General features: G+C 41.7%; 1 protein-coding gene across 4 annotated transcripts in view; it reads left to right on the top strand.

Moving 5' to 3' along the window:
• The window catches only part of TENM3 (teneurin transmembrane protein 3), a 598389-nt gene that overhangs the window by 555045 nt on the left and 23348 nt on the right, over positions 1 to 19996 (top strand). For all 4 annotated transcript variants that reach the window (XM_045997095.1, XM_045997094.1, XM_045997093.1 and 1 more), the window contains 3 exons: positions 6440 to 6672; positions 7768 to 7922; positions 8700 to 9574. In XM_045997095.1, the coding sequence (XP_045853051.1) occupies positions 6440 to 6672; positions 7768 to 7922; positions 8700 to 9574 (1263 nt within the window). The remainder of the gene's footprint in view (positions 1 to 6439; positions 6673 to 7767; positions 7923 to 8699; positions 9575 to 19996) is intronic.

Below are 19996 nucleotides of genomic sequence, written 5' to 3'. Positions count from 1 at the left end.
TCTGTTTAAACAGAAGTACAGGAAGAAAGGCAGAGGTGGGAGGCAGCTGCGAAGAAAGAATACAGAACAAGGGAAGTTACTGGGGTTTGTGAAAGGCATGAGCAAGACATATTCTAAGAGGAGTCAGATTTACCTGGGTGGAGCAGGGGATCCATGTGGGAAATAGTAAGAGATAAAGGTAAAAAGTCAGGGTAGGGTCAGATTGCTCAGGGCCTTGAGTGCTCTAAAGAATTGCTCTTCTGTCCTGTAGGACAGCCATTTTCTGACCTTGAACAAGATGGCGGCATACTCAAAATGGCCCTCGAGGAAGATGAGTCTGATATCAGTGTTCAGGATGACTTGAGAATCGGTTAGAAAGCTGTTGCCTGAAACCATGAGATGCTAGGTACCTGAAAGAGTATGGCTAGCGAGGAAGGAAATCCACCCATAAAATAAAGGAAGGCAGAGAATGAACATGCTATATAAGGGTAATAAAGAAGAGGATGATAGAAAAGAAAGGACAAAAATAGGGATTCCTTTTGCTCAATAACTAATTCATCAAAATGGACTTCACAAAGGCAAGATATGTCAACTCACTGGAGCTTCTCTATTTTGCTTAAAAAAATAAAATTCTTTTCAGGTGCTTCTTCCTATTTGCCTATGTTCTCTTCCTCATCATAGCTGATAGAATCCTGTTGGCTTTCTCTTTATCCCCACTGTGCTGGCTAGCATCAAAGTCATGAGGGGCTTAGGAACAGATAATAGGAGGAAAAAGATATTGAAAATACATCTAAATATACAAAAATGAACAGTGTAGGCAATTAATGATTAAGTAGTATAAAAAATGCATGATTCTGGTCATTTACTAGTTTCGTATACTATTAAAGAGTCTCATTAATTAGACTAATGAGGGACATAACTAATGAAAGTATTAAATAACAAAATAAATATAAAAACACATAGTCTTTTTATTTTAAAATCGAGAGTATTGTGTCATACCAAATTTAGTAAGCACTGCCAGGATATCATATCAAAAAAAAGTCTCTAGCTATACTTGAATGAACGGATATAAATACTAATCAATCAACATACAAAATTTTTTACATAAAAGGAAGCATCTGGAATCCTTAAAATTTTTAAGATCTCGTAGCTATGCTAAACATCTCCCTTATAGGTTTATAGTACGAGTTTGCTTACAAACTCCTTTTGTAGGTAACACATTTTAGCTCATCTCTGTTCCAATTGTCTAAAATTCCAAAATAAAGGAACTTAAATTAATTAAGTGATGCCAGTTAAGGGGCAATAAAATATGTGAGACTAAAAATCAACTTTGTAAATTTTATATTACCAATTAAGAGATCAAAGAAAATGCCAATCATGGGTCTGTGAACTTGAATCAATTAAAGTTTAAATACAAGATTATAAAAGCTTGATTCAGCACTTCTTATTGACTTCGTATTTAAAAATCCAACAGACACAGAAATACCACATCCCAAAGCCCTGCTTGCAAGTATAAAAAGTCTCAGTCACCAGAAAAGAGGCATTTTATTGTTATCCATAAATATAATTTACGCTTTTCTGTGTTCTAAGGGCTCTGGCACAATTTCCAATAAAAAGATGAAAGTGCTAATGAAATCTCTTCCTTAGCTTGTTCTTCGCAAATCTCTCTCTAGTCTACGAAGGCTGGATGATGACAGAATGAGTAAGCACATCTCGTCTGTGTTTACAACTGAATCTGTGTCCGTGGAGAAGTTCGCTTGGGAATCACGGTCATCTAGGCAGGGCAGGGTCAGTCTTTGGAGGAGCTGAGTACTAAAGGTTCTTGACTTGCTTTGATCTTGCCACCCTTAGTCAAAACCTTAATGTTATCCTAAGCCTCTTTGAAATGAAAATCGCAATCAATTGTACAAGAAGACCGTGGGGCTTCTCCTGATGAACAGAGACTCCCACAAACCGTCCCTGTTGTACATCCCTACGCTCCAGCCCTCGGTCAATGTAGCCTCCCGTTATCCACAAGAGACCTATGACTGACCTGAGAACTCACCACCCATTTGTGCCCACACACCAGCCTCTCAAGGGCTTTGGCTTTTCAGGAAGCCAGAGTGCAAGTGCTAGCCCGCTATCAGAAAGCTCTGCTTGTATCAGGTGTCCTTGAACCCCAGATCCATCCCATATATTGTCAGAGCTTCTCTGTGTGCAGTCAGCTGAAAGTTTCCAAGCTCGCTTCCCACCACCCCCCACCCCTTTAGTGCTTTGGTACTGATCCCTCTTTTCATTTAGAAGGAGCTGGGCTCTCAGAAGCAGCTCTCATCCACCACGCTAGGCTGCATGGCAGAGAACTCATCCAATTCTCATTCCCCGCCATTCTGTGGGGGGATATTTCCAGAAGTAAACTCTCTTCTCCAAGACCGCATACTTCTCCACATTTGTTATTCTGGACAATGGAGTTGTGTGCAAAATTAGAGCTTTCATTTGGCAGACATATGTTGCTTGACTGAGACATTCCTGCGTCTTCAAAGAAGGAGATGCTTCAGGATGGGAAATGGCAAATATAAGCCCCACTTTGGACATTCTCTTATTACTATCCCACTGGAATAAAACTGACGTCAGTAAAAGCAAAGCAAATCTTTGGACTTGAATGTCCGGTTTGGGGGTTTTTTTTTGTTTTTTCTTTGTTTTGTTTTGTTTTTTTTGGACTCATGTCCTATAGCTCAAGCAGCCACCTCAAAAATCTGCTGTTTTATTTTCAAAATGAGGCACGTCATGAAAAATCACATGTAATTTTTTATATCATTCTTTAAGATTTTATTTCTTTGGGAGAGAGTGCACACAAGCCTATGGCAGGAGGGGCAGCAGGAGAGGCAGAGAGAGAATCTCAAGCAGACTCCCTGCTGAGCACAGAGCTCCATGTGGGCTAAATCTCACAACCCTAAGATCATGACCTGAGCTGAAATCAAGAGTCAGATGCTTAACTGACTGAGCCATCCAGGTACCCCTTTCTTTACATCATTCTTCATCAGAGTCCTGAAGTTTTTATTCTCCTTTGTTGTAAAGCCATGATTTATATAGTTAGAACAGCTTGGTATTAAAATTCCCCCTTGTACACTATGAAATTAAAAGGGCAAGATGCAGAACAGCTTTTGCACAAAAGTACATATGTGTCTATAAATAGGAACCTATTTATAGCATAATAAAAAATATAAAAGGATATATGCTTTTTTATCAAGGAATATTAGAGATAAGAAGGGGCAAGGGAGAATCCTTTCCCTTTTCATTTTGTACAGTTCTGCACAGTTTATAAGTGGGTTAAATAGATGGGAAGATCATGATCTGAGTTTTGGGTTGTTTTTGTACATCTTTGGATTGAAAAATTGAATTAATATTCTTTATTTTTGAAACTGTCTCCTAGAAGTTTCTCTTGAAGGATTTTTCCACAAATAGCCTTTCAACAGATATTTTAGAAAAGATTCGTAAAGAGGGTGAAAAGGACTTCATGATTAAGTCCCCCTATCCCGGGCTTGGGTGTCATTCAAATGAATAATTCGGCATATTACCCTCCACTTGAAAAATTACTCAATATTCCCAGAGTACCCCAAACAAGGTCTTTGTCCTTGAGCCAAACCATATGCATTTGGAGACCAAGTCATCTGGCTTTGAAAATTCAGAGGAACGATTGATGATATTACTTCAACACTGAGAAAAAAGAGATCCCAGCTTGCTCTCCTGAAGATGGTACATTTCCACCCTTTGTACGTGTGAAAGAAAGAGAGGCTTCTTGATACTATTTTCTTGAAAGTGACCTTGTGGCTTTATAAAGGTATTTCCTATGAATACCTAACTCCGACTGAATTTACATTGGGTTGCATTATTCATTTGCCTCTATCATCATTACTCTAGAAGCAATTCCAAGTGGGTGTTTAAAGAAGAGGTCTGCATTGTTTTAATAGTTTAGGATCTTAGCATAACAGCAGGACCAAGGAAACAAATGTGAACGTCTCCAAGTTGAGATAGTCATTTTTTCCCTAGGAACATTTTCAGAAAGCCAGTCCTGGTGGAAGCGGTTAACAGTCATTCTAGCACTTCTCTACCATAGAGAGTTACAAGGCAAAAGACAGCGGTGTGAGAGAGGGCAGGACAGAAGCAAGTGTGCAGAATAGCTAATGTTCACTGAGTATGTATTATGTTCTAGACACTGTTCTAAGCATCGTATCTGTATTAGCTGCTGTCACCATGTCAGCATCCCATGAAATGTGTATTATTGTTGTTATCACACCGTTAATGAGTGAGGAAGCTAGGACTCAGACCCCAAAATTCTGGTCCAGAGGTCATGCTCATAGATGCACAACCAACAAGGAAACGAAGTGTGTGTGTGTGTGTGTGTGTGTGTGTGTGTGTGTGTGTTTTCATAACCAGCTATCTGACTATTTGTGATTAGTGTATAATTGGAGAGATCAAAAGAGACTAGAGAAGTCTCTACGGTATCGTGTCTCTCAAAATAGACCCAGTTTGAATGAGTCGCAACCCTGTCACCAGCCATAGATCGGAAAGACCAGCTCTGTCCATACCGGGCTGTTTGTAGGGGGAAAATAACCTCTTAAAGTTGCCCTGAAGGCTATATCGATATGTTGTAGCTTTTTGCTTCATTACCAAGTAACAGTCTACCACATTATGGAACCCAGTATTTCTGTGCCTTTAAAATTTCAGGCATCAATTTAGAATAGTGACATAATAACACTTAACTTGGCAAGGTGATCATTTGCTAAAAGCCAGTAGGTCTGAAATGGTTTTACCTCAGATGACTTGTATCCTTTGAATCCTTTGTTTCACTGTTCACGCTTTCATACATGTTCCCCCACTCAAGACTTCTTGTTCAAATATGTCTTGTTCAAATGTGTCTCTTGTCACCAAAAAATATTGAAGAGTAGAAAGGAGACCCAAACCCTGAAGGTATTCAAGGCTTTGTGTGTCTCAGTGTTTCCCTGTAAATTCACATCATAGCCATAGGCCTTTTCAGATTTCCAGAAGATTCCATGCAGATTCCACATGTGACTGTCCAGCGGGGCGCCCACCAATGTGAGGCCCACTCGTGAAACTTAGAACTTGCTATTTTAAGGGGCCCTAATGTACGTGTATTTACCACTTAAGAGGGAGAGCATTAAGTAGTGGGAATTGTCTCATTAGAACATAATAGTAATAAAAAGACTACTACACCATTATTTAGAATCAACATTTTCATATGATTCAATTTATACTACATCGTTTAGATATTCACATATAAAATAAATGGAAACAAGAAAAGAGTGTGTGTGTGTGTGTGTGTGTCTGTGTGTGCGCACACATGTGCGTGTGTAGAGAGAGTGAGAGAAAGAGTAAAATCAAGTGTATGGTGAAGATAATGTGGAATCTGTTAGATTCCTATCTGTTGACGTCTTTATGGGGACACCAAATTATTTAAACTATTTTTAGAATTTTTTTTCCAGAAGGCATTATTTGCACCATGTACGAAATTACGTTAATCCTAAGAATGTGGTGTTGCGTGTTTATCAAGAGATTAACTTTCTAATTCCAACTAAGTGTCATAATTCGTCCATTCCTTGATGATGTCCATCTTACCACTCTTTACAGGCAAGAGGACATAAAATATTTCACAGTTGCATTACTTGGTATGTATAAAATTGAGGCACTGTGTTTTGTGAACAAATGCCTACATCTCACCAAATTCAGAGACGGGTCTCAGAGTAGCTTCATTTACAAATTTAAAAGTAGAACTGATGGGTTTGCCATTCCAGTTCACAGCACGAGGCCCCCGACTAAGACGGCCCCCTCCACATGAGTGACCTTATTTTAGTATTTCACCCCCTACTTCAAGACAAATGTAACTGCATCAGATCACCGTTCTGGATGATGATAGAGCGATCGGGACAAACATGACTCTACGTTTTGTGACGGGCAGGTGTCCGTGGAATTTGGATTTGTAGCAAAACAGGAGAATTCCCTGTGCTAAGGAGTGAGGGAAATCAGTGGTACCTTCTCCTTCACTGGAGTTGGACAGAGCCACCCTTCCAATGGAATCAACTTGATGTCTGTCACTCGAGGGCAATTTATCAACGGCTTCTCATTGAACCAAAAGGATTTAGAGAACTTGCTTCTCTCTTCATTTTAGGCTAAAAGCATCTTGCCTTCCAAAGGGAATTATTTTCAAGATGGCCGCGCTAATAAATTTAATAATTAAATCCTCTGCAACAGGCAAGGGAGGAAGAGAGTCCTATCAGAGCTCGCTTCCAACTCTTCTCAGTCATTCTTTGAAGTCGTTATTAAATATGCTGTTCATTTTCCAGTCTTTAATAACGGTTTATGATCAGTTTCTCAAGATCTGTTTTGTTCGGCTCTTAATTCTCCCCCATGTGTTAGGGGTAACTGTCTTGTGATATTTACGTATGATCCTTTTCTTTTTTTACAGCAGCAATCCCGCTCACAGATACTACCTTGCAACCGATCCAGTCACAGGAGATTTGTATGTTTCTGACACTAACACCCGCAGAATTTATCGCCCAAAGTCACTTACGGGTACAAAAGATTTAACTAAAAATGCTGAAGTGGTCGCTGGGACAGGGGAGCAGTGCCTTCCGTTCGATGAAGCCAGATGTGGAGATGGGGGGAAGGCCATTGAAGCAACCCTCATGAGTCCCAAAGGTACTGGCATTTACCAATTTGAAGATTTCTTTTTATTAAAAAAAATATATATATATATACAGAAAACCCAGTTAGTGCCTGATTGTGTTTAATGCTGAGTCTAACGGTTTACGCTCAACTGTGTTCTAGAAAGCGGTTTCACATCCAGTGTTTTGAAAAGCCACGTAGTGTGAAACTGCTAGAATCCTAAGTTGATTTTACAGTAAATATTGGGTTCGTGGCATTTTTTTATCATTCCATTTCTTTTTTTTCACATTTCCAAAGAAGAAAGCAACGAGTCCATATTATTCAGGTCACATCCTGTTAAACTTCAAGGAAGTGTCCAGATTCTTTCATTGTCCTGGAATCTCTTTGTCATGAATGAGTCCCAGGCTTCTTTAAAAACCATCACTAAGCAACGCTATTAGTCCTCACCCAGTTCGGAGCTATTAAACTTTTGTTTCTATGCCATGGGAAAAAATGCTTGCTGTGAGGAATTTCTGGAGGTAACAAGGGCTAAAATTCTATGTGATAAAGGTTTCTAGCTTTTAAACCAGTTGGGAATGACTCCGTGCTCATGTATTATGCCATTCATTACAATGTTTTTGGTTTGGGGCTTTTTTTTTTTTTTTCATTATAGCTGGCAACTGTTATGTGAATAAGGACTGGAAAAAAGCATTTGTTGTACTGAGTTATTCATAATAGCAAATTTCATTGTAACAAGGTCAATGAAACACTAACCTTGGCTCAGATCTATTTTTGTTAGAATACAGTTATTCTAAGTTCAGAGTAAGAGATTTTGACCTGTTTCTGTAATTGATAGACAACAACATTACACAGAAGTTACAATTTTATATTTAAGATACAGGAGCACCTATGTGATTCATACACCAAGTAGAGATTCTTACAAATTTCAGTTATTTCCTTTCTACATTTTATGTAAATGTGTGTTACAAATGACTCTGTTGGGTTTTTCCTAATGTATTTGCAATCTACAATCTAACCTGCTACCTATCATCTATATTATCCCTGGGGTTGAACGTTGAATTTAATCATGGGCCAAAAAAAATGCACCTCATTTGAAAAAATTGGTCACATTTACTTCTCTTGGAAAAGGAATGGCGATTGATAAGAATGGATTGATCTACTTTGTTGACGGAACCATGATCAGAAAAGTTGATCAAAATGGGATCATATCAACTCTCCTGGGCTCCAACGATCTGACTTCAGCCAGACCTTTAACTTGTGACACCAGCATGCACATCAGCCAGGTAGCTAAAATCTTAAGCTGCATTGTTTGTTTCCCTTCTAGGTGTCTCGGTTGACTAAGTCCATAGTCTGGGATGGCCCCATAATAAACTGCATATATACCATGTGTGGCGTTCGTGGTATTAAAGCTGTTCCGTTTAAATGTATCTCAGGAGCTAATAAAAAGTTATTTTCTTCTATGGTTCTGCATTTGATGAATTCAGTGAGATTACGGAACAATTAGCACAAAGAAATGCTAAAGCATTCGAAATAAAATACCAGTAAAGTAGCAGCAGGCAGATATTCCAGAAAGAACAGAACAGCTTAAATCTCTAATCTTTTGATTGCACGAGCTCTTTAAGCAGTAGAAAGAACCCACTATGATTAGTCCCAAGGGACTTGTATTTAGAATGAGGGACTTTCCTGTTGGCCTGATTGAAAACACAATAGAACACTAATGTATTCATAACCTAGAAAGCCTCGACGTCTGATGCTTATTACAGCCGAAGGAACATACGTGTTCATATCTCATTGAAACCTATTAACTCACTGCTTAGAGCTTGCTTTTTGGCTGTAACTTGCAAGTCTTCCAGTAAGCTGCATTTTTAACTAAAACATTATTTCCTGCATTTGTCTCCCCTCGAAATGTTTAAGTTTACTTTACAGTAGCTATTCCAGGGAACAATGTTAAAACAGTTTATCAAATTAAGGGTGATTTCCTTAAACGGTCTAATTCACTCTTCCGGCAAATTAACCGCGGTGCAGAAACTGACTAACCAGGCCGTTTCTTCTCTCCAAAGGTGCGTCTGGAGTGGCCCACTGACCTCGCCATTAACCCCATGGATAACTCTATTTATGTCCTGGATAATAATGTCGTCCTGCAAATCACAGAGAACCGCCAAGTGCGCATCGCTGCTGGACGGCCCATGCACTGCCAGGTGCCAGGGGTGGAATATTCCGTGGGGAAGCACGCGGTCCAGACGACCCTTGAATCCGCCACCGCCATCGCCGTGTCCTACAGCGGGGTCCTGTACATCACCGAGACCGATGAAAAGAAAATTAACCGGATAAGGCAGGTCACCACGGATGGGGAGATCTCGCTGGTGGCGGGGATACCTTCCGAGTGTGACTGCAAAAATGATGCCAACTGTGACTGTTACCAGAGCGGAGATGGCTACGCCAAAGATGCCAAGCTCAGTGCCCCGTCCTCACTGGCCGCCTCCCCAGATGGCACCCTGTACATCGCGGACCTGGGCAACATTCGGATCCGGGCCGTGTCAAAGAACAAGCCTTTCCTTAACTCTATGAACTTTTATGAAGTTGCCTCTCCAACTGACCAGGAACTCTATATCTTTGACATCAATGGCACTCACCAATATACTGTAAGTTTAGTCACTGGCGATTACCTGTACAATTTTAGCTACAGCAATGATAATGATATCACCGCTGTGACAGACAGCAGCGGTAATACTCTTAGAATTAGACGGGACCCAAATCGGATGCCAGTACGCGTGGTGTCTCCAGATAACCAAGTGATATGGTTGACGATAGGAACGAATGGATGTCTGAAAAGCATGACCGCTCAAGGACTAGAATTAGTTTTGTTTACTTACCATGGCAATAGTGGCCTTTTAGCCACCAAGAGCGATGAGACTGGATGGACAACGTTTTTCGAGTAAGTATACCCAAATTCTGCTCTGCTTATAAAATGCTGTGATAGAGTCACGTGGTCTAAATATAATGATATAATCTAAAGGGCTTGTGAGATCCAGGTTTGGGGGGACCTGGAGCTTCTCTAATTTGGGGATCCCTCGCTCTCCAAAAAAGAAGACAAAATTAGACAAAAGAAGGGACCCATACGATGGGGAAGTTCTGAAAAGCTTCCGTGTCATTGGCCTCGCGGTCAGTGTACCTCGGCTTAAGGGTTAATGTTGTGCTTCATACAGACCTAATCTAAACTGCACTCAAGAGGACCTTTCCACCAGATGCAAATCAGCAAATTCTGGTTGCTGTGGAAGGTGCATGAAAAAGCATGAGGCTCACGCTGCCACTATATTCTCCTACTACATATGTGAGCGGCGGCCCAGGCGGTGTGCTATTTGAACAGCCACATTTTGCGAGGTCAATCAGAATGAAATGAGAATCAGCCATTGTATATTTTATGGGATATGTACTTTGCAGTGAACGCATATGTAAAATCATTTTCGATTACTCTTCACTTCACTAACATCACACAAACCATAAGGGGAAATTAGATGTACAGAGATGGCATGTTGACAAATGCAAAATAGTCCTTGAAATGAATATTGAGTTCCTGGGTGTGATTTTTACAATGATATGCTGAAGCAGAAGTATTTTTTGTAGGAGTACACCTCTAAAATTATAATAAAAGTCAGTAGGAAAAAAAAATGATCCAATATACAAATATTTTCCATACAACCTTTCTGGAATGAATCTTATACATAAAGCTGAGTTCTCCTGTAGCTTGAATTGCTTTTCTTTTTTGACAGATTCCCTTTTAATAAAATGAATGTTACCCAGCAGCATGATTTTGTCAGAGGAACAAACCTTTTCAATTGAATTACATTAAAATTCTGTTCTTAGCTTTCCTTTTGCTCATTTTAGGATCACAATAGGAAAGGAATAAATTGGAAGTTAATGGAAAGCACTTCCTTTGCACCATTTTCAAAGTGATAGCAGGCTATATTGCCAAAGAGGCAAAAAAAAAAAAAAAAAAAAAAGAGTATAGGAAAAGTGCTACCATCAGATGAGACTGGGCAGGAGAGCTGCTCCGAGAATAAGACCTTTAGGAAATGATCGTGGCATTGGTAGGGTTTCAGTTTAGTTAAAAGCAGGGAGGAAAAAAAATAGAGCAATAAGTTTTTAGTACAGCCTAGGACTCAAGTTCTGCTCTGTGGGCCACTTTTGAATGTGTCCTTACTTGTTGCCGGGAATTGACACTGCATAGAAGTTTACCGTGTGGGTGACTGCTGACACCTGAACTTCTTGCAGCTGATACAGTGGTTTATTTGTGATCTATGAATGCATTTTAATCAAGTCTGGAAAATTAGAGAAAGGGATATACTCCTTTGGCAGAGTTGATCTGGACTAGTATAAACAAATTTAGGATTTCTACCTTTTTTATAAAGTGTGGTACACAAAGAAGACCTATTTCTCCCTTCACAGACTCTCCAAGAACCCCAGACTTAGTTCAGAATCATCACAGCAGTGAAAGTAGAGTTAGAGTTGGCAGGCCAGTCTCGTGACTGTAAGGGGCAAGCATTGTTTTAAAGAATAAAATTTGTGATTAACTTAAATACCTCACAATCACATCTTCACCAATATAAAGTCATTACACATCATGTTTAAAGTAGAACTATTAAGTCACAGCTAAATAAGTTAAATGAGGGCAACTAATGCCAGAAGCATTACGCAAATATTTTTCTAAATATAGAGCTGTGTATATTTATGCATATAATATACTCACATGGACATTTGGGTTCTAATTTGAGAATAGAGTGTTTTAATAAACCAGTACTTGAAAAATCATTTTTGTAATAAAATGAGCAGAAATATTGCTTTTTTTTAAAAAAAAATGTGCTTTTATCACATGTTCTCTAGATGTCTGCAGCAAAGGACATGACTAAAAAAATGTCTAAGAAACACTTTTGCATTTTGACAAAGCAGTGTGCTACGGTATGAGACAGAACGAAAAAAAGGCACTTAACCCACGTAACTCAGAATCATCATCTCAGAATAACAAGTGATCTTTTTTTTTTCTTTCTATACATTTTCACACTTGGCTTGTGAAAGAGCAAGGCCCCCCCCGCCCCCTTCTGTCTAAGCTTCAGAAACTCTAAAACGCATTCAAAGTAAGCACGCAGAAGAAGGGCGGGGAAGGCCATTTTCAGGCCACCCTCTCTGCTGAGAGAGAGAAGCTCATTCTGTGTGCATTGATTTGCAGCTATGGATGGGCAAGCTGAAGCCCCTCTCCAGCAGAGTCTTGACGAGAATTTCTGCTCACCACCTCCTGGCTTGGACACGTGACTGGGTGAAGGTGCTGGGGGGCGGCAGGGGCGTCTGAATCCCGGTCAGACATATTCCGTGTTCACCATCTTGGTGAGCAGGCGCACTCCCAGAATACCAGTCGTATCTGTCACATTCCCCTTGGTATCTGTGCAATACTGCGTGTCTGAGTTCGACTTGAGAAGGATATTTGGTGACTTTATAAAGAAAGGGATACTGGAAGTTTGACAACGGTCAGAGTTCTACGAAAACCACAAGGAGATTGGGGGCGGGGGTGGGGGGTGGGAATCACCATTCCCAACTGAAAAACAACTGTTTTCTGTGACTTTCATGAGCCCAGTCCCTAGAGCTGCTGCAGGCTTTATAATCAGCTTTCTGCACAAATCCCTCTTTCGCAAAGAGAAATTAAACTTTTCAGCCCAAATTCCCACTTGTACATGCCCGGCTCTCTCTCTAGCCTACTGCTTTAAAAGCCTTGAGATTAAAAGCTCTCTAGGACAGAAACAACTGGCAGAAGACCCAGCATCAATAAATTTGCCTACTGATAAAAGTACAGTCGCTGTGCTGCCTACCGAAGACATTTTAAGAAGAGAATTAGCTCAATGACTTGCCTTGTATGTTTTACTTTTATTAATTTTTTCTCAGTACAAACTTTAGTTTACCAGTCATGTGCCACAGTATTGCTGTGAGTACAGAATAAAATGTGAAAGCATTTTATAAAATGCAAACTAATTACCTTTGTGGATCCCACATCTCCTGGAATGTTGTAGGGATACAGAACTCTTCCAATAACTATTTGTTGGTCGAAGGAATAGAGAGCGAAACCAACAGTGTAGACAAATGAATGTTTATTTCTACAGAAGAGCCAGATAGAACACATCCCTAGCTCTTGCCCAGGCTTCATGGAAAGAGTACCCTATAAATTCTGCTCAGTCACTTTCTCAGATAGTTTGGACTTCTCTGCACCAAGAGTCAATGCTGAAAATATTAACAATTTGTATTCTTTGTTGCTGATATTGCTAGGACATGTTTACTCAAGTTTCGTTGGCTTTGTACAATCAGGACTTCCTCAGTTGGTGTAATAGTGAGAAAACGTCTTCATCTTGATGGCACTGCCTTCTGAGATGTTGGTCTTAAGGAGATGGCTTGGAGTAAAGACAGAGAATGTGTCCCAGGCAGGTGCGTTTGAGGTATATTGTTGTACCTGCAATCAGAAAGGATGAGTCTAGGAAGAGAAAACCCAGTTCCCAAACTGAGATTCTTATCAGTCACCCATAAAATACGGTGATTTTTTTAGGGTACACAGATAGTTTCCGAAGTACAAGAACCTTCATCTCAAAACTAGAGATAGCATTTTCTCCTTAGCAACTGTTTCCCTCCTTGTTCTTTGTCATGATTATGTCCCTATTGTGACTTGTTGGAGAAGTGGCCATTATTCTTGGATGTGCTACTGAATGGGATGATAGGAAGACTGCCAGAGGGTTTGTAACTCAGCTTTGAAATCTCAGAGGTAGACTGATCTGTTTACGGACTGAGTAACTCTGTGCTACTGATTGAATAAGCCTCCTGTCCAACATCTCCTCTTCCATTGAATTGTCAAGCAGTGCAAAGGATGTCCAACTAGCTAATGTGTGAGGACACTGTGATAAGCCTCATTACTCCCTTCCCTTAGTATTAGGGACCATTTCATGCTGGTATTCACACCATTTAAAAACAATGATCACATGTTACAGTTCCTTAGCTAGAATAATTTCAGGGTGGTCAATTAGATCTCACCTACTAAAAGTGTATTATTTGAAACATTTAGACCCAAAGCGAAACCACAGCTCTTAGACTTGAATGCACACAAAAGCAAATCCGGTGTATTGAATGGGGCAATAGAATAAATTATTGACTAGTAAATGGCATTTCACAGTTCTCTGCTTGCTCACCCCCAGAAAAGGCAAACTGTTTGGGCATAGCTTTCTGATGCTCTTCTGTCTGGTTAAAGAAGACACTTTTTTTTTTTTAAATGCTGTGAGTCCTGACTGATACGTACAGATACATCAGCAGGTTGGTGGCAATCTTTCTGTCATCTTCTATCAACTTTTCTATCATCATCACACACCAACCTTATCTATTCATCATTTAGAACTTTCTATTTGTGGAGCTGCCCGTGCTTGTTCATGAGCTCCATTCAGATGTACAGAGTAAATTAATGAGCTTCCGCTTTTACATATTTATGTAGGTACATATGGGTCTCTAGCTTCTCATTCGAGTGCTTTATCATCCCTCATCCAAGTTTAGCAAATTCAGAATGAGCTTCTGAACCATTTCTTGGTAATGAACTCAGCTCTGCACCCATGGCAAACCCATGACTCCCCCTGACATCAGTTCTGAGACTCTGGGAAAGTGTCCACGTGGGATCTCAAGGAGGGAGGACAGGCAGGGTAAAGAGAGGGTGGACGATGGACTCCAACTAGTGCATGGAAAACGCAGGTGATCTGGAAAACTCAACGACTCCAAATTAGAAGAGATGAGTTACTCCAAATTAGAAGAGATGAGCTGTGCCCGTTGACACCGAATCCTGTCTAAACAGCCTGACACCCATGCTGCGGTGTGCCCTCCTCACATGTGTTACCCCAGGAGCCTGTGATGGCAAGGACGCTGGAGAGGCATCTGCCACAGCAGGAAATGGGGACAGTCTTCCTGCCTGGGATGAGCCGCTGACATCCAAGCCTGAACATTCAAACCCGGAAACCATGGTGCCATGCTCTTCCTGCCAGAAACTGCATTCAAAACAAAGCCCATTTTACAAATATGTGTCTAGAAATGGTGCTAGGTGTCCCCCACACCCTTTATTTTCTTTTTTTCTTTTTCTTCCTTTTTTTTTTTAAGTTTTTATTTTTCATTCCATGAGGTCAGCCTACCGTGTGATCTTAGTTTCAGATGCACGTGGGTGCAAGAGGGTCATTCCACACTCCATGCACCACCCAGTGCTCATCAGGATGGGTGCCCCCCTCCATCCCCATCACCCGGCTCTGCCATCCTCCCACCCACCTCCCCTCTTCCGACCCTCTGTCTGTTCTCTGCTTCCTTTGTTCCTGGAAGGAAACACTTAAGACTTGGGAGGGTGATTTTTAAGAGATTTTATCAGAGCACTTAAGATCATGGGGAAACACTACGGTTGATTTCCATGTTTGCTATTTTGTTTAACTGTTTAGTAATTTTGCTTTGAATTTTTAACCAGAATGTGTATTCCCAGAGACACCAGTAAAAACAAACAAACAAGCAAAATATGCAGGCAATTGAACAAAGTAGGTTCCGTATGTTTCAAACATTAACCTGAGCGCTACGAAGGCAATGCTTTTATTAATACGTGACTTACTCCAGTTTTCTCCTGCAATCTGGTTTTAAGATATAGTTCCTTCTGTCCAGGTTTGAAAACAGAAAGGAAAATAGAGTTATTTGTGTGTTATTCATAGGACTTGAAGCAATCGCAGCAAGTAAAAACTGATACAAGTTTTCTCAGTAGATCTCGACATACAAATAATAGAAAATGTCTCCAGTTTTTCTCAGGATAATCTGCAGTGTTTCAACGGTTGCAAGGCTACAGTAACCCTTTCAATGTGTTCCATTTAGCAAATTAATGTTCTGGATGTGCTAACTTGCTCCGTAATGGTTCAAGAGTGAGTAAATGCAGCTTCCAAAAGTGTTGAGTTCCCTCTTTAATTATATAACTGTCTAAATCTGACAGCCCCGTGTGTGTACAGCTCCCCTTTGACACAGTGATTATCCAATGATTTACTGTAAGACTGTGTTATATACACCAACCGTTTTAAAGGCTTGTTGGATAACAGGACAAGAAATTGCTCATTGACAACCAGTGAAAGCAAACGGCTCGTTTTTTTTTAACAATCCCAGAACCGAAGATCCACAGAGGGCTATTTTCCAGAGACTATCCAATATCTCTGGCTCCTCCATGATACCGAAATAAAAGCAGCTTCAGCACCCCTCACCCCTGGCTACCCTGGTTCCCCAGCCTTCCAGAGAAAGCCCCTTGCCTGTAAGCCAGGGTCCTCGAATGCTTTCAGAATGTCTAGGGGCTCCAGGTGCAGAACTCGTGTGGTGAATGCGCTCCCAGGGTTGGGGAAAGCAGTCTGTGAAGAAGATAAGATGATTGGGGGTGCCATCCCCATGCTTCAGATCACCCCAACTCCTCACATAGCCCCCCTCCCCTCCATCACGACCCCATCTCAGTCGTACACGTGCACACACTTCAAAACACAGTTCCCAGTCCTTGGTTCATCCCGAAGTTAGGTAAATCTTGTAGTTTGTACAGTGAGACCCCCAAACATAAATAATGTGTGTGTGTGTGTATATATATGTGTAATATCTGTGTATATATACATATATATAATATATATAAACTTCTGAGAAAATGTTAATGTAAAGAAATCCACATTGTATCTCTGGCTAAAAACTAGGTTTCGTTCAGTTTAAACCTACTTTAAGAATTTAAGTCTTGTATAAACTAAGATTTTCCCATCTCTGAGCCTTGTAATGAAGAGCGGTATATAAACAGCAAAAGCTGAAAAAAAAAAAAACTGTAGTTTATCTAAAGGAATAGTCAATAAATTTTTAAGTACTTAGTGAATATAAGGCAAGCATCAGCTAGAAGAAATTTCTTTCTATTTCCAGCTCCAGGAAAGGAAAAAAGGAGCCAAGTTCTAGTAAAGGCAAAAGCAAAGGCTGCCCGGAGGGATTGGTAGAAAGTTCTTTACCCGCAGATGCGGTTTTTAAACTGGATCCTTAAAGTCCAAGTGACAAAAGAAAGATTGCAAGAGTGTTCTAATCCCGGGAAACAAAACGGCTGCGTATCCGGAAGTGTCACATGACTTCCGGCGTGAACCAGGGCCTCGTCAGGAGGACAGAATCCTAACCCTTTAAGACCCCAGGAATGAGTTTAGGCAGTGGTTATTCGTGATGTAGAGCTAGTGAGAAAGGTAACACCCTGTACAAATCTGTAAGTGCATATGCAATTCAAGATGACCTCACGGTAGAGGCTCCTGGGGGCTCTGTCCTTAAGCATCTGCCTTGAGCTCACGTCCTGATCCCCAAGTGCTGGGATGGGCCCCTTCTCTGAGGGGAGTCTGCTTCTCCCTCTCCCTCTGCTGCCCGCCCCCCTGTGCTCTCTGTCAGAGGAATGAATAAAATCTAAAAAAGAAAGAAAGGGAGAGGGAGAGAGGGAGGGAAGAAGGAAGGAAGGAGGGAAAGAAGGAAGGAAGGAGGGAAGAAAGAAAGAAAATGCCTTGGAAAAGGCCCCCATGATTCTAGGTGCTTGACGCTTTGGAAGCCAGAGGTCCCAGCCCCTGAGAGAGGAGCTGGGGAGAAAGGGGCTGGGAAAAGCAGGTGAGGGCCGTGGAGGGCATTGGTTCAGGGTAGGGAGGCTGGTGGCCAAAGCTGCCAGATTCTCTGGAGCCCACATTTCCCTTGACATCCGCTCTCTAGCAAGCCGAGACCTGTTCTCTAAACAAAGGAGTCCTGCTTATCTCAACCTTCCTCAGTCAATAAACAACCAAGGTGGGTTGGTTGCTTGTTTGTTTGTTTTAAGAATGGACTTAAATATGATCCTTCTCTCAATGATGGCCAATCGAGAATCTTTCCAACCTAAAGAGAACCAGTTCTGGGTTGTCCTGACTTGGATGCCTTTGTCTCGAGGCACAGGAATTTCAAAGCTGGGGTATCTCCTTGTCCCAACTCCCTGGTGTGGTCTTCATAGCTGTGGGAGGAAAGAGACATCGGGTTCCTTTTCTTGGATTCTATCTCTGAACAGTATATCCCGTCTGTGACCATCTATCCCTGGGCTCCGTGTTCACAGAGAAGGCTGGACCAGCGAGGTGAGGAAGGAAAGGTCCACCAGGCCTCTGCTTCTCTGAACTCGTTTTCTGAGCTGTTAGAACAGGAGAATACGGGCACGACTTCAAACCACTGCCTTTTCTGGTTGAATGGAGCAAAGCACTGGTCCGATTTCACCCCCAACAGCAAAGACCTGTGACTGAGCTACAGCTTGGCAGCAAAGAAATGTAAACAGGTGTCAGTCACCTCTCCAGCTGGTGCAGGTCTCACCCCATTCATTGAGATCCTCTCAGCACTCAAGAAAGAAATCATGAGAATTAATACTTTTCTCCCCAGTGCCTGATTTGCACGGATTTCTTACTGATGATATCGTTGCTGAACTCGAAAGAAATTACGGCTTGTCTCCAAGATAATTGTTAAAATGTCTAAACCTCAGACTCATTTCTAGAATAGGTCAATGTAAGTTCTCTGGATGTTCGTGTGACAAATCACAGTCTTGCTATTAGGGTTCCTAATCAGCCCACCATTCGAAGTTTCGATCGGGCTCCGTTCTGCTGTTTTCGCTGTTGTGCACGCCCTTTGCCAGGAATGAGGAGCAAGGAAGGATTCGCACCCACATTTTGCTGTGAGAGGGTTAGTCATTTTGGTCTCCTTCACTGAAGCGGCCGATGAGATGTTGTACCACGTTAGCGTCGTGGGAAAGAAGTATTGCCCTAACAGATGGCGAGATTAAGGGGAGTTTTAGGGGGCAGCAGGGAGTGCTGGCTGTTGAACTATGGATGGAAATTGGAACCTAAGGAACTCCAGTGGTTGCAAGAGAACATTGTCCCTCTGTATCAGGGAGGACAGAGAGGAGCAAGGCAGGCTAGGTAAGTCTCCTTCATACTTGCTGTGTTACAAGCCTGAAACCAGACAATGTGGGTTCACTGAGCACCCCCCAGAGTACACTGGTCCTCGGGTGGCCCCGGAAAGATGGGGAAGGGCCAGTCTTAAGTCGGACTTAACTTGAACATTTATCCCCTTCAGAGGTCCCAGAATGCCCTCAGACCAACATCTCCTGCTGCCTCAACGGTCTCAGAGCAGGCCGACTTCGGGCTGGAGAAACCAGGGGGTATAAAGTGTCCGTGTTAAGCTTCACTCTTCTGCAGGCGAAGAGAGGAAAGGTTCAGGAGGGGGCATGACCAGCACTACAGGAGTAAACACATCAGCTTGGCTCCTCTTTGACAAAGACCAACTAACTCAGGCCCAGGCTGAATCCACCGCTTCTCTTCTCTGGTTTACTTGCTTCTCCAGAGCCCCACTCTCATTACACAGATTTTTCTCAAAAGCAGGAGATAATTTGTAAAAACATGACATTTTCCCATTTTATGGGGAAACATGGAAAACAACAGATAATCTTGTCGTGGAGTTTTAAAGGTTTTCGAGAATGGCGCCCTGTCTGCACTGGAATGAATTTGCAGTATGAAGAGTGTGTTGATGTTGTGTTGGCTACAGTGCGACTCAGGCGATGTTTCCCTCAGTTGAGGAACCACAGAGGGGCAGGGAAGTATAGCATAGTGGTGTTCCAGAAGATCAATCTGCTATCTGTGAACGTGAGGGGGGCAAGAAGAGTCACGTTTATATCCAGGGCAGCTGTGGGAATGGGGATGGAGGTATCTGAGAGATGGTGAAGGGAAAATGCAGAGTAGGGAACCTCTCTCTACAAGGGGCAGAGGGGAAATTTCAGGTCAGGACAAATCCAGCATTTCAAATGACAGGGGCCAAGGCTCTGACTCTCTGGGGCATTGGTCCATAATCCCGCTGCTTAGGAAACTTAAAAAGAGTTTTAAAAATATACCACAAAGGCTGAAACAGCAAGTCTAGGCAAAAATGCAATCAAAATTAAAGACCAACAAATAGATAAACATCAAATAAGGGCATCCCATCAGCGAGAGAGCAGAAGGTCGTGAAGAGCCTGAGGGAGTCTGTCTTTTTCTGGGGAGAGTCCTTTGTGAAGGGGGTCAATCGGGAGCTAAAAGAATGTGCTGTGTTATGAATTTGAAGCCATGAGGCCAAGACCAGAGGAGTGGAATGGAGAGCATGAGGTTGATGTTCTATTCAAATTCCCTAGAGCCTACTGCATTGTAAATTCGAACGGCTAATAAAAGAAAGCTATGTCTCAGATACACAAGCTGGGCCTGGCTGGTTCACCACCAAGGCCAAGCAACATTAACTTGAGCCACAGCATTGCACG

This window comes from Meles meles, chromosome 2 (genome assembly GCF_922984935.1).
Source record: "Meles meles chromosome 2, mMelMel3.1 paternal haplotype, whole genome shotgun sequence".
In the NCBI taxonomy this organism is placed as follows: domain Eukaryota; kingdom Metazoa; phylum Chordata; class Mammalia; order Carnivora; family Mustelidae; genus Meles; species Meles meles.
Note: the sequence above shows the minus strand (reverse complement) of the source record. Positions and strands in the feature narration are given on the sequence as shown.